General features: G+C 46.7%; 1 protein-coding gene across 2 annotated transcripts in view; it reads right to left on the bottom strand.

The window, feature by feature from the left end:
• Positions 1 to 5,085: 5,085 nt before the first annotated feature.
• The window catches only part of LOC149369446 (lysozyme C-1-like), a 62,220-nt gene continuing 53,553 nt past the window's right edge, over positions 5,086 to 13,752 (bottom strand). Inside the window, exons 4-6 of one of the 2 annotated variants that reach the window (XR_016285289.1) lie at positions 9,446 to 9,521; positions 6,686 to 6,807; positions 5,086 to 5,638 (exon numbers count right to left, since the gene is read on the bottom strand). Coding sequence is in view for 1 of the 2 variants with exons in the window: in XM_089558567.1 (XP_089414693.1) it covers positions 5,566 to 5,638; positions 9,446 to 9,521 (149 nt within the window). In the remaining variant the exon portion in view is untranslated. The remainder of the gene's footprint in view (positions 5,639 to 6,685; positions 6,808 to 9,445; positions 9,522 to 13,752) is intronic. The other variant, XM_089558567.1, reaches the window with a different exon arrangement.

Here is a 13,752-nt window from a genome sequence, read left to right as displayed (position 1 = left end):
AGCGCTTGAGCAAGGTAGCTGTTGTGTGTCTCGGTACAAAAGATGTACAACTGTCGTCTCGCAACCCGATCTTTCAAGAGCAGACCTGTCGGCCATCCCAATTTGGAACGTGTATCGTTTTCTTAATACAGCACCGAAGCCATAGACGGTACAGCAATATTGCTTCGCGACGCGGTGTATTACCGGGAAGACGAAAGCGCAGTACAGGGTCCAATGCCCTGAGGCGATGGTTGAAAAGCTGGTTGAAGTCCCGTCATTGCGGGCAGACAGGGCAGACAGGGCGGCCTCGTCTGCATGGTTTCTTTTGATACCACAGTGCCAGGTAGTCAATGAGAAATGGTATCATGACATTTCGATATGGCGTAGTGGTAAACCTCGCGTCTCTCTGCGACAAGTTGTTCATGCGACCCCCGGCTTAGAGCAGCTTGCAAGCCTTGAAGGGCCGCTTTAAAATCAGTGAAAAATGACCATTCATATGGACGTTCCTGGCTCATGAACTTGTGGGCGTTGATGCGGAGGTCGCCCAAGAGGCGACCGCGGCCACGTTTATTTGAGGGCTGCCTGAGAGGAGCGGCAGAGCAGCGACGGCAGCGTCCGGCCGAGGCCGAGGTCCAATCCAAGCTAAAGTGGCGGTTTGGGATTGTTGGTCAGTGATCATGATTAAAGAATGCAGCACGAAAAGACAAGGACAAACGAAGAAGTGGACAGGACGCGCTGACTACCAACACATTTATTCAACGAAACGAGCAGCTTTTATAATGCCATCCAAGACCCACGTGACCAGATAAAGCAGCAGGCGTGGGAAATCTAACACTGATACACATCATTGCACACAACAAGGAAGAAACAGCACATCGAGGCGACGCAACGTCACCCCGGCAACTACAAACTGCATGGCTAAATGACAAGGATGAGCCAAAATAAAAGGGTAACAAAAGAATGAATTAACGTCTACTGCTGTCCACTCATAGGGAGGCAAATGGCAGAAACAAAGAACAAAAGCCAAAACAAAACAATACCGCAAACCTGTGTAAAAGTCGAAGGAAAGCAGAGTCAAAGAGACAACACTACAAAAAGGAACGCTACGCGAAAGCTGTGTCAAATGCTGAAAGCCATACATAGTCTAAGAAAAAGTTAAAAAGTTCTAAGGAACATGTCAAAAAGTTCTAAAGAACAAAAGTCAAGCAAAACAGAGACGTAATTAAAGCGGACCTAGAAAACTCAACTCCTTGTCTAAAGGTAAAATTGAAGGGGTGCTAACGCACTTGTCTCCAGCTTTGGCGATCAACCGTTTCCATTAGCTATCAGCTTGTAGCGCAGAAAGATAAAGGCTACCAGGATGGACAATAATTATTCAAGCAGAAAGTGACATAGGACGCCATGTGTTACATAATGAAACCACACAGCAGCTTTTCACAGATGGTGCAAATGCCAATTCCATGCATGTTCACTGTCGGATGGCGTGTAGAAGTTTGTTTTCGCCATGTAGCCTCCCATGCCCGGCGAATTTTTCTTTTCAGCGCCATGTGGCACCAACTTACAAGGCGCCACCGGGTAGCTACCAAGCATGACACCACCGGGCCGCCATCACTTCGCCAGTGTTTTCACCGTGCCATTGTCAGCCTAATGCGTGCCGACTGCACGCACGTATTCGCCCGTCATGACACAGTTTGCGCTCCTATACTACCCCTTACGACAGCCCATTTACGGTTCTTAAGCGTGGTGCGGAACACTTCATTCATCAACTGTACCGAGACACTGTTTGCCTAAGCTGCTTAAAGAGCAACTGCACCACTTTTTTAGAATTCCGCGATAACCAGGGATAGAAATCTATATAAGTTGAAGGTAAAACATGGCAAGAGTTCTTTCGCTGGCATTCAAAATGGTGACGTTAGCGAGGATTGAATTTTAGGCTTCTCCGCAAAGCAACGAAGAAGTGCGGGCAAGTTCGGTGTGACGCCACGGAAGGTAAGATTTCAGATTACCGCTACCGTCAACCACACCTTGCCGTGCCTCGTTTGATGCCTGCCATACAACTGCCGGCGGGCTTTACCGTAAGTATCGTTTGTGTTTTTTTCTTTAGAGCAAGCGTTTATGCTTTCCAAATGTACCGTTACCTTTCATGACGTCATCATGCGTGCCCCACTTTGCGCGTGTGCTGCGGAGGAGCTTGAAGGCCATCGCAATTTTAATCGGCGTTTACGTCACCATTCTAAGTCCTACCCCAAAAGGACTTCGCGTGATTTACCTGCAAGTTTCACACATTCGGCTCCTTTAAGCTCGTTGATTTCTAAATCCTAAGTAGTTGCCCTATAAAGCGCGCCCTTTTAGTTCCCAGCAGACCCAGAGACTGAGTCTTTTTGGAGCCCCAGGAAACACGATTCCTCGATTGTCCACGGAGGAGCACTGTTGTGCCGGCGGACGACGAAATGTCTTCCTTCATGGGCGTTGTCTGGTCGCCGCAAGCATCGCGTACACGTTCTGTGCCGCAACCCGCGGCGTGCGGCCGCCTCTTCACCATGGGCGAACGGTGGCCGTTTAGTAAACAATCTCGTCCTAATGCTGCGTTGCAAATTTTATGTAAACACTGTGTCAATACTTGAATGCTTCACTACGGCATCTCTCATAGCCTGAGTCGCTTTGGGACGTTAAACTCCAATAAACCAACCAACCAATACTTGAAGAATGTCTGCATTTCGTTTCTTCAAGTTTGTCCTCCTGCTGGGGATCTTCGGCCTGTGATAGTTCGTTTGTGACTTTGCATGTTGCAGATTGTGGAGGCGGTCCTGTGAGGAAGTAGACGATGAAGCCATGAACACTTGTTGCGAAACGCGTCCCAACTGGGTCGCGTTCCGATGACCTACACTTTGTCCTTCTCCTGCCCGTTCGGGCTCCTGCATAGAGTGTAGTCAACTGCACGTGAATTAGGGTAGTCAACTGCACCTGAATTTGACTATCCTTGTCCCAACAATCCCAACAAGCTTTCAAATCCGTACCAAAGCGCGCATCAATCACCCATGAAGACTACTGTATCCGTTACGTGAGCTGGGCGTTTTGCGTTAGGGTGTAGAGCTAAGACCACAGATTTATGGCGATATTCTGAGCCCACAGAATGCAGCCGCCACCACGGTGGACTCAGTCACAGAAGTGTCCACAGACAAAAAACACGAACAGGTAAGGTATCTGGTACTGCCTTCGAGGCCGACTCCGAAGAAAGTAAAGAAAGATATGAGTATGCGAATATTTTCAGTAGCCTTCATAATATTTTTTTCCGTTGCATAAATGCACTGTAACGCATATCCATCAACACTTCGTCGAATTAGTTGGCCATCGTCCTGATTTGTGTTTTCCCGGTGGTGCACGGCACTAAGTGTCCTTGGACCTTTGTTTCCTATAACTAATTCTCACCCAAAACGCATACATTCAATGTAAATACCAGTATACGCGTATTTGTTGAAGGCTGCATGATGTTCAAGGCTATTCACTCTATTGATGACAAAGTTGACTTTATTGGAAACCGTAACGTTCTTCCTAACTCTGCGATCAGTGGAACATAACAAACCGTCTCTATGCGCTTGAAATGTGAAAAAAAAATCTCCCCTTCCTTATCAGAGCGGAAGAATGCAGCGCTTGATCTCTCGAAATGATAATTTCAGAGACCTCGGCTTAGCAATAACCTTTTTAGTTTGGCCACACAGATCCATAACTCTTGTGCTCCGTCTCAGGATAAGTGGTCGCCGGACACTTGGAAAACTCATTTCATTGCCGCTCTTTTTTCTTTTTTTCCCATTTGTTCACCTCCCCAAGTGTAGGGTAGCCTACTGGGCATCGCCTGGTTAACCTCCCTGCCTTTCCATCCATTTCTCTCTCTCTCCATCTCTCTCTCAAGTAATTCACAATATTGATTGTCCTCTGCACAAGTCGGTAAATAGTTGGTCACAACACATCTAAATGCACATGCAAAGTTTGGATTCATTAGCTCAGAAATGTATTAGAAACTTAGGCAAATACAAAGTTTTGTGTACATTTAGCATAAAATAGTTGCCACCGACTGGATTCTCCACATAAAAACACCTCGCGGTGATTATGCTTTCTCATTAACGCGTTTGACCAGTGGGGCAGTTGCGTGTGCTACGCCATCCTAGCGCCTGTAGCTCCCATTTGCGATCTAAATTCTCCTTCTCTCATAGTGCGGGACAACTTTGGCGCATTCAGTTCAACCAACCAGCTGCGTCGCGTAGACAAGGGACTTTGCGACCGGAGAGTGCACTCGGATGCGCCCGTTGCGCCCCACGAAACTCTTTTTGCTGCTCTGACCTCCTTCTCCGTCATCTTTTTTTCACTTTCCCTCGTCATGCTGTTACAGAACGCGCCGTTTGCGCCCCACAGACCTCTTTTCGTTTGTCCTGGCCTCCGCCTCTTCCTTCTTTTTCGGAACCCTACCCCTCTCTCCACGCTCTCCACTTTTCACCTTTCCTGTCATCCACTTACAGGAGACGCCAACGCCATTAAAGCAAGTGACCGGGCTCTTAACATATTTATTTATTTATTGATACTGTTAGCCCTTTTTGGGCCGATACAGGATGGGAATTCAATGATTTTTTTTTATACAACACAAACACAGTGCAGTAAATACGACATAAGTGTACAATTCAAGCCAGCGCCAGTTTTCTATATACACAATTTTCTTCATGGATACACTTCCAGTCAGCTCGCCGTACAAGAACACAATGGCAGAAAGGTAACATCAAAAATTGGGGTTACAGGGCTATCAAAGGTGCTGCATTTCAGGTTACAGCGCACTTCGTAAATAAAAATAAAATCCGCTGAAAATTAAGGAAAAATAATACCATAATAACACAAAATCGCGCAAGAAGCTAGCTATAAATAAAGTGCTCTTTAATATATATAACCTCCAGCTTTTCTTCAGCTCTACAGCACACGCATCCCGAATCACAAGGCACAACAATAAACACTTTCATTTGATTCCTTCGTACCCTAAATTCTCCGTTTTTTTTTTTTTTTTGAAGCATAAATGACAGTCTATGTGCATTTCACACCGCAAAAGTAGCACGCCAGCAACTGAGCGTCTCTTTGAACTGCGACAATTCGAAGCGATAGTTTCATTTGCTCTGATGTTTTGATTTCCTGAGGTGCTTACCTTTGCCCCTGTGCTATTTCTTATACTGCACTTCGCTTTCCTTGGTACTGTGCAACACTGGATTTTTACATGCGTTCCCCACTCCTCTTTTGGCCTTAGTCTGGCCTGCAGTGTATGTTAAAATATCAACAAAAATAACCAGTCCCGGGTGACAACGCTGCGAAACTAAATATAGTTATACCGGTTGCCATGCTGTGCCAAATAGCGTATATTCCGTGTCCGTTAGATTAATTGTGTAGCTCTTTATGTCTTTATGTTCCCGGCTATTGTCATCGTGCGGCAAGACCGAAAACGCAGTGAAACAAAGCGGGCCAACAGTTCGCAGCTGACACCAGCACCGGCAGGTAACGGCATTACACGATGTAGCAGCTGGCACGAGCCGAGTGAAAGAGCCGCGATGGCAGTCAGTTCTCGTAGTCGCAGCCGTCCAGGAACGGGGACACCTTGGCGTACAGACAGTTCTCCTCCCAGCCGGTCCTGCGCGAAGTGTGAGAGGTGAAGGGAATTCAAATGGAGTAGGGTGCTTAACATTTCGTTTCCTCAATTCATCAGAGTAATATAAGTGCCGTTTGCGACAACACCAAGAAGTAATACCACTGTCACACTTGCAACCTCAATGCCCATTGAGTCAATGACCATTGTAATTTTTGAGGACCATCCAGGTGCACCGATGCCACACGGCAAATTCCAATTATCGCTGGGTAGTAAACCTGCGACCTGGCAGAAGGCGATAGGGGCAGCAATAGTGAGTAAAAACATGAAGTGAAGTAGAATAAAACGAGCGTAATATTGGAGTGCTTTTGTTTAACTGAAAGTTTGTTTGAAAAAAGCTGCTCAGATACCTCACAGTTCGGAAGGAAAAATAGGGAGGGCTCTTAAGACTACTTGGGTGCTTTGAATGCGAAACTATTTTTATTTAATTTTTATTTCTTTATTTTTAAACTTTTTTCTCTATGCTCAGACATTTGCCCCACATGGTCTGTCAATATTCGGCGAGGCTACCGCGTATAACCTCTTTCTAGAAACAAAAATTTATTATGTTTTGCAGATTAATCATTGCGACAATATTTCTCTTCATCGCTTCCGCAGAGTTTTTGCGACTTGCGTTTGGGGTTCTTCCAGGCCCTAATGCGGCATGATTACCTTTTTTGACCTGTCAGCACGGCTGCGCTAGGTTTAGTCCGTCCTTGTGTGCGGCAGACTGTTGCCCGTTTTGTCTTTTCTCTTCACTTCCCACCCGATACTTCGAGCATTTTTGCAGAAAAATTGAGTTAATGCTTTGATTGATTGTGCCCCCTAGCTTCTCTGACCGTCCTCGCTAATGGGGGTTCATCCATTAGGTACGTTTTGCTGTGCACTTTCTGGCAATCTGTTTTTCAACAGAGATCTTATTTTCAGTCGCCCGAAAACGCTTGTACGACTACCTGAGTGCGATGCTTTTTCCTCCTCCTATTTACCGCTCGATGTACTTGGGATTTCTAGGACATGATGTCCTTACGCAGATGCGGAAAATGTTACTCTCACCTTGCACTAAGACTTTCTTCTAGAAGCTGCATACGGAAACGTTGTCCGTGTAGACTTCGCTTCAGAAAAGGGTACTTTTGTGTCGTCTGTGAACTGCCACCTCAGTGATGTTCCTGAAACACCTGCACATTGTTTCACCAATTGTAAGGACGCTACTCTGGTCTGGGATGTCTTGCAACAGACCTTGAAAAATCGTATTTGTTTTACTTTTCGTACCATACGATACCTAACCGGAGTGGAGTATGTCGAAAGACATCTTTATTTTATGTTTTTTTTTCTGATGGACTACTACACAGCTTAAGGAAAACTAGAATGTGGAACGGAACTGTGAATCAGTCATTTGGAGACAAAAGTCTCTGGACAGCCTGCTGGAAAGATAGCCGATATCTCTATTATTGGCCGGCGAATGGAGACCACACTTGTGGAAGGGAAAGCTAAAATCCTGTTCTTGCACTCCCGAACACATGGTCTCGAGCCGGCGGCTAATAATAAAGCAATAGGGTTCGTTTACGAAGCACGTGGTCCATAGACTGTTGTCTCCGACTGCGTTGTTCCGACGAAACCTCATTCTGGTCAAATGTTTGTTCAACTGAATTAAGTGTTAAAACAGACAGACCATTAAACCAGGGTGGCACTACTTCTTGGTGGTGTGTGCAGCCTTAGCTCCCGTGTAGTGCTCTGTTGCTCTGGCTTTCTTTTACATGTATTTCGCGCTGTTTCCTAAAAACATTGAAAATCGTCCATATAAATAGAACATAATTTCAGTGTATTAAATAACATGCTAATAAAAGCCGGTTTGCGGCATATGGATTGCATGCTCACCTCACGATCTGAAAGTTCTGGGTTCGAATCCCCGCCTTCGTAGGTATATCACTTTTCTTTGATACCACAGCGATGTCTTCTCGGATTATTGGGACCACTGCTGCTGGTCAACACCGACTCCAGGTTTCGTTGCCGATGAGCCATTAAGTGCTTTCTCCTGAATGCACAGATGCCGGGGCGACGATGGGCAGCGATGCTGCCTTCGTTTCGGAAGCATTCATTTTTTTGTCGGCAAAGCTGTCGGAGACCACTGACGGCCTTTGTCACATTCATGGTGGTGGGGAACCCCTTGGTATCGGTTGCCGTAAGCCGCGATACGAGGTGAACTCTAGCGAAATGCAGTAGCACACGGCACAACAAGAACAGCATCGGTTTGTTTACGTCTGACCACCCGAGAGTCTGCTCAGTTGTCTTTTTAACTACCGAATTAATTTTAGTTTACGAACTAGTTAATGTAGTAAAAAATTTTGTAATGAAATCACAAATATTTTTGTTTGCTTGCAGTTTCAATGTCTTGGTTTCTGCACGTATGGTGAGTGAGAGGTAGCTCCCAACTGCCCCTGAGATTACATTGCCCATTCGCGAACCTCCGTTAGGTCGATCTCCATTGAGTTCAATGTCCAGTGACTCAATGTGAATTGCACTTGTGACAGGGGTATATATAACAGAGCTCCTTACGCCCTTGGACCAGACATGACAAGTACTCAAAATGGCCAAATGGAGCCAAGTGTCATACCCTGCGGGTCATAACAAAAATGCATCCCTCCTTGTGTTACTGACGGTATTTTACGCGCTAAAGCAACGCAACGGGTCATGGAGGCCGCACTGAATTTCGACTACCTGGCCTTCGTTGACGTGCGTCGAAAGAACAGAACGCCAAAATGGAGCTGTCATGGCAGGTATCGAGCCCGCAATGCTACACTTTGTACTGAGCCACTGCAGCGGGTACAAATCCTATTTGTAGTTTGAAGCAACACAAAAAAAAACAGAACAGACAAGCCAAGATTGCCTCAACAGAGATAACAATAGAGACCATTTGTTTCTGCCACGCAACGAATAGAAAGAGAAACCAGACTGGCAAAAATAGGAATTAGGTTAAAACAAAAAAAAATCTAATTTGAAGATACAGTGAAATCTCGTTATTCCTATTGTTTGGTACGCCTTGAATAAAAAGCCTGTGTCAACACAGCAAACTCCATGGCCTGTGAAGATTTTATCAAGCGTGCACATGCGCACCGATTCTAACGCCGCTAATACACGCTCGCTCACTCGATGCTGCTACCAGCTTTGAGGATACAAGTTTTTTCACTACTTCAGTTGTGCAACCAACAGTTTCCTTTGCCGGAAGTTAGCAGTTTGGTTTGACAGCACGCTAAACAAAACTAATAAGTGGAGAAATGCGCACTGTGCTTTTGCCAGAGCCTGGCTGTAAACAATAATTTCTGAAACCTGTCCTATTCAGTTAATATCTTACATTAGCTCCTTACCCGGAAGAACACCTTCATTAACCCATGAGCTTCTACATGAAGCTTAATGCAGATTCCACGAGACTGCAAAGTTGGTAGCTGACTGGGGCATCGGGGAGGTATGGAGAACTCTGCTTGAACAATAATACGGTGCACCGTTGAAAGAGCGTGCGAAAGCACAAGCGTCTACCATACAGCAGACTAGTGATGGACTTCAACAGCGTCACAGCTGATCGCTTCGTGTCGTGGTTAACAGACTCGCGGTGGTTTTGAAAGTCAGTAGCGCCAAGCGCGTATGCTAGGAGAACACGAGACCAAGACTATAGGGTCAGTCCGTACTGCCCAGCTGAGGTTCGACGTATCTTATGAGGTTCGACGTATCTTATCTTATCTGCGACCATGGCCGCAGGTTCCGCAGCAGTACACAGAACTGCCGACAACAAGCGCTACGTGAGGCGACAGCAGTGCTCACCAGTACTTGAAGCCCCACATATGGCGAACAAGCCCCGCACATCGAATGTCGTCCTCGAGGTTTTCGTCCAGGAACGCTGAAACGAAACGATGGTCGCTTGATTACGCCGAAGGGGCCCCGCGACGTAAATCATGCATGTGTATTTCATTCTTTGCGTAAGGTTAAACTTGAGCTTCCAGAAAAATCGTGGAAATCGTAATACTCAATATATTAATATGCTCAAGAAATGCTTATCCCGGCCCGGTGGCGTCGAAACGTCGCGGCAATTTTCAGCAGCATGAATGAGGCAGCACTACAATTGGGCGCTCCATTTTTTATTGACTGGACGTCCAGTTTGAACTTAATTCCCGTTAGTAGGCAAATGCTTCGAACCTATACAATGTCTCTGATAACTGTAAACTTTTCGCGTAGCAAGCAAGGTGAAAATAATTACTACACAATGACGAAAACTAATTAATGTTGGGGCGAAACTTTTGGTTTCGCTTCAAACTACCGTATAAGCCAGCACAACTCTTCAAAATTAAGGCTGCGATTTGAGACAGTTGCTAAGAATTCGCACCTTGAACAGCGCAGGACCAGAGGGCAGAACAAAGAACACACAGCCCAAGCGCTGACCAGGTCAGCGCTCGCAATATATACTCTATGCTTCGTGTGTCTCTGTACTGTTTGAGCTAAGAATGCGTCTTCTAGCTGCTCATGCCGAAAAGAACGTGAAAAGAAAAAATCTACGAACGCTGTGACCAGATATTTGACAGAAACAAGAGACGCAAATGAAATGGGGAGAGGGGGGGGGGGGGGGGTGGACAGTTGGCAGCTTCCCAACGCCAACACCCAAAAACTTACAAGCTGGCATCGAGCAGTCCTGGGGCCGTATTCTGTAATAATCTATTTAATCTGACATGAACGTCAAGATGACGAAAGCAACAGCACGTAGGAACGTAGGAAAGCGAATGGCTGATCACAGACAGAGCCGGTCTGGTTGCGGCGCTACCGCTGGCCAGCCTTTGGCAGTTGCATCAAGTCCGGCTGAGTCATACGGATCACATGGGGCCAATTCTTCAAACAAATATTTCCCAGTTTCTTTGCCAAGACTCAATTAGCGGCGATGAACCACGTCATGAGTTTAAAATACGTCGTCGTGCTCCATCAGTGTGTGGGCGTCGGCGCCGGTAGACCAGTGCGACATGATCTCTAGACGTGTTTATGCGCGCAGGTGGCATCATGGGCATGTTTCTGTCACGACCGGCGTGACTTCTGCTCTAACGCCCAACGGCCATAGGAACCGGGACCAATTGTAGATGGTCAAATGGAATGGAAAAGGAATGAATCATTACAGAATGCGGCCATTGGTGTGGTCCCACCCTTTAGTCACCTTCCTCGTCAGCGACGTGCGCAAGCGGAACAACAACGCCGTCACAATGAACGGCTGCGCGCTGCCCTGGCGAAGAAAAATATAGTATGCAAGCTCCCGCTGCGTGCATCTAAAGCGCGAATACGATTGTTCGCCTCTAATCTGGGCACTGGGCGGATGCAATTGGATTTTGGCTGGACTTGTTATTTGAAATTTCATAAGTTGCATGCTAGCGTTTCTGTCATTCTTTCTGCGCTGGTGTGTGGAAAACAAATCTTTTCAGCCTCGACAATCGACAGTGAAACAAAAAAAGCTGTCTCACTGCACCTTCGATGGCAGTAACTGCGGGGCCCATGTGTTTCCGCGGCGTCTCCTCTTTCTGGCTCTGTTTAACGTTAATATTTTGCTATGCACTTCTGAAGGGTTCAATAAAGGTGGTGAGTTTCGCATGGTAGAAACACAGGAGGCGCCTCCCAAATCGACTACGCTGTTATGAACCGGTGCGCGGCGGACCGTGGAGAACAGCGAAATTATCGGGTTGATTATCACGACACGGACAGAGAGAAACCGGACGCCACTAGTGCTGACTCGATAAGGCTGTCTATTGGAAAGCGCTTTAAGTAGGTCATACTGCGCTCATGACGAGGCAAATTTTTTAGAAGTTGGGCATATAAAGGGGGAAGCCAAAAAGTCAACATTTTTCTGTTCGCGAAAAATGCATAATGTATCACAAGAAAAAAAATTGGGCAGATTAGTTGCATTTATACGGAGGAAGTGCGATAGCATTTTTCTTGCACTCGCCAATCTATTCCAATTCTGATGCTATTCTGGTTGGTTGGTTTGGTTTATAGGGTTTAACGTACCAAAGCGACTAAGGCTATGAGAGACGCCCTAGTGGAGGGCTCCGGAAATTTCGACCACCTGGGGTTCTTTAGCTTGCACTGACATCGCACAGTACATGGGCCTCTAGAATTTCTCCTCCAAAGAAATTCTAGCCGCCGCGGCCGGGATCGAACCCGCGTCTTTTGGGTCAGCAGCCGAGCACCATAGCCGCTGAGCCACCGCGGCGGCTTGATGCTATTCTCATTCGCACACAAATTTTTTCCGACTTCTCATTCTTTTCCAGTTCTTATTCTATTCAATTTCCGATTCTAGTCAAATTCCTTTTCTATTTTTTTTTTTTTCAAATTCTAGAGGCCCGTCTACTGCGCAACATCAGTGCACGTTAAAGAACCCCAGGTGGTCGAAACTTCCGGAGCCGTTCACTACGGCGTCCCTCATAGCCTGAGTCGCTTTGGGACGTTAAACCCCATAAACCAAACCAAACCATTTTTATTCGTAATCGCTTTTTTTATTTATTTTCGCTGAGTCAATCTCAGTCCGACGTCTCCTGCAAGTGGATGGTTTGGTTCATGTGGACTTAACGACCCAAAGCAACTCAGGCTATGAGGGACGCCGTAGTGAAGGGCTCCAAGAATAGTGAGGGGAACGGTTGGCAGGTGGGAGTTCTCACAGACGCCGATGCCGCCGCCGCCGCCACCGGACAGTTTTTGCCTTCACGGCACTCTTATTGATATCGCATTAAATTTACATAATCCGTTTCAACACAGTTCCCCGCACACTCAACGCAAACGCTACAGCCATTTAAAAACGCCTAAATTTTGCAAGCAAAGAGTCTCCACATCGAAACGACGGATATCTATATATGACTTATTTCCCTTCAACGAAGCCCCAAAATTCTCCACCCCCCACTGCAGCTTTGCTTTTGAACCTCCTCTACAGGTGCCACTCGTAAGCCAGCTGAAGTGGCAGACGGGCCTCCAAATAATACTCCATCATTCATCGATGAATGCCGATTGCTCTTGCACCGTCGCTGCTCTGTTCCTCTCCCGTGCACACTTCTATGCGGACGGTCACCTTCTATATACACTGCGACGTCATACTTCAAATCCTGCTGATGAATCTTGAAGCACTGCCCAACCTCGCGGCAGGTAATATGTCCATAACAGAAGGGTTCACAACATGAATACTTTTTAACGGATGTTTTAATGTAACTTTATGACTCGCCCTCGTATTTTGCGTGATTTCCAATAAACAGCGTTCTTGAAAGTCAGAGCTTGTGATGTCCATTCCTCCTGTGTCTGCGTAGCTCCCTGCTCTGGTTGCTGATCATAAAAAGTTACGCAGGTGCTGTGAATGCGAAATAATTTATGGCCCGCCTCGTGCCTCTAGCGCCATCTGGCGTTTCTTCATTCTTAGCCTGTTACCTTTTCTACATCACGTGCGCTCTACTGTCTCCGTCGTTTCCGGTTGGATTGGACTGGAAAACGTTTATTGTCAGCACTGAGCCCTAGTGGGCATTAGACTAGGTGGCTTCGAGCCCATGGCTCTTGGCGACCTTGTGAGCCCACTCAGTGGCCCGGACTTGCGTCAACGGGTCTGAGCTGGCCAGTATAGCCTCCCACCGCTCTAGAGAAGGGACTGGTAGTAGGTCCGCCGGTGGCGACGCCTTTTTGCAGCTCCATAAAATGTGGTCATATCCGGCTATCTCGTCGCATTGCTTACAAGTAGGATTGTATTGTGTTGGATACATGTGCGCTAGTCTCGACAGGCTAAAGAAGGCTCGCGTCTGGAGCCGACGCCACGTTTCTTCCTGGATTTTGCCGAGTCTTTTGTCTTGTAGCGGATAGATCCTCCTTTCCAGTTTAAACTGATTGATGTACTCGTGAAACGATATGAATGCATCTCTCGTGAAATTTGGCGACGCAACCCGGCTCACTGCTCGGCTGACATAACCTCGAGCTATACTGTGAGCCAACTCGTTTCCCCTGTTCCCCGAGTGTGCCGGCACCCATATTAGTTCCACCTCTCTTTGGTCCCAGTCTTGGTGTGTTAAGATTCGTTCTGCCTGCTGGGAGATCATACCCCGCGCGAAATTGTGGATAGCCACCTTGCA

The sequence above is a fragment of the Amblyomma mixtum genome, chromosome 1, assembly GCF_055824585.1.
Source record: "Amblyomma mixtum isolate Tamu chromosome 1, ASM5582458v1, whole genome shotgun sequence".
NCBI classification, from domain to species: Eukaryota; Metazoa; Arthropoda; class Arachnida; order Ixodida; family Ixodidae; genus Amblyomma; species Amblyomma mixtum.
This window is presented reverse-complemented; position numbering and strand designations above follow the sequence as displayed.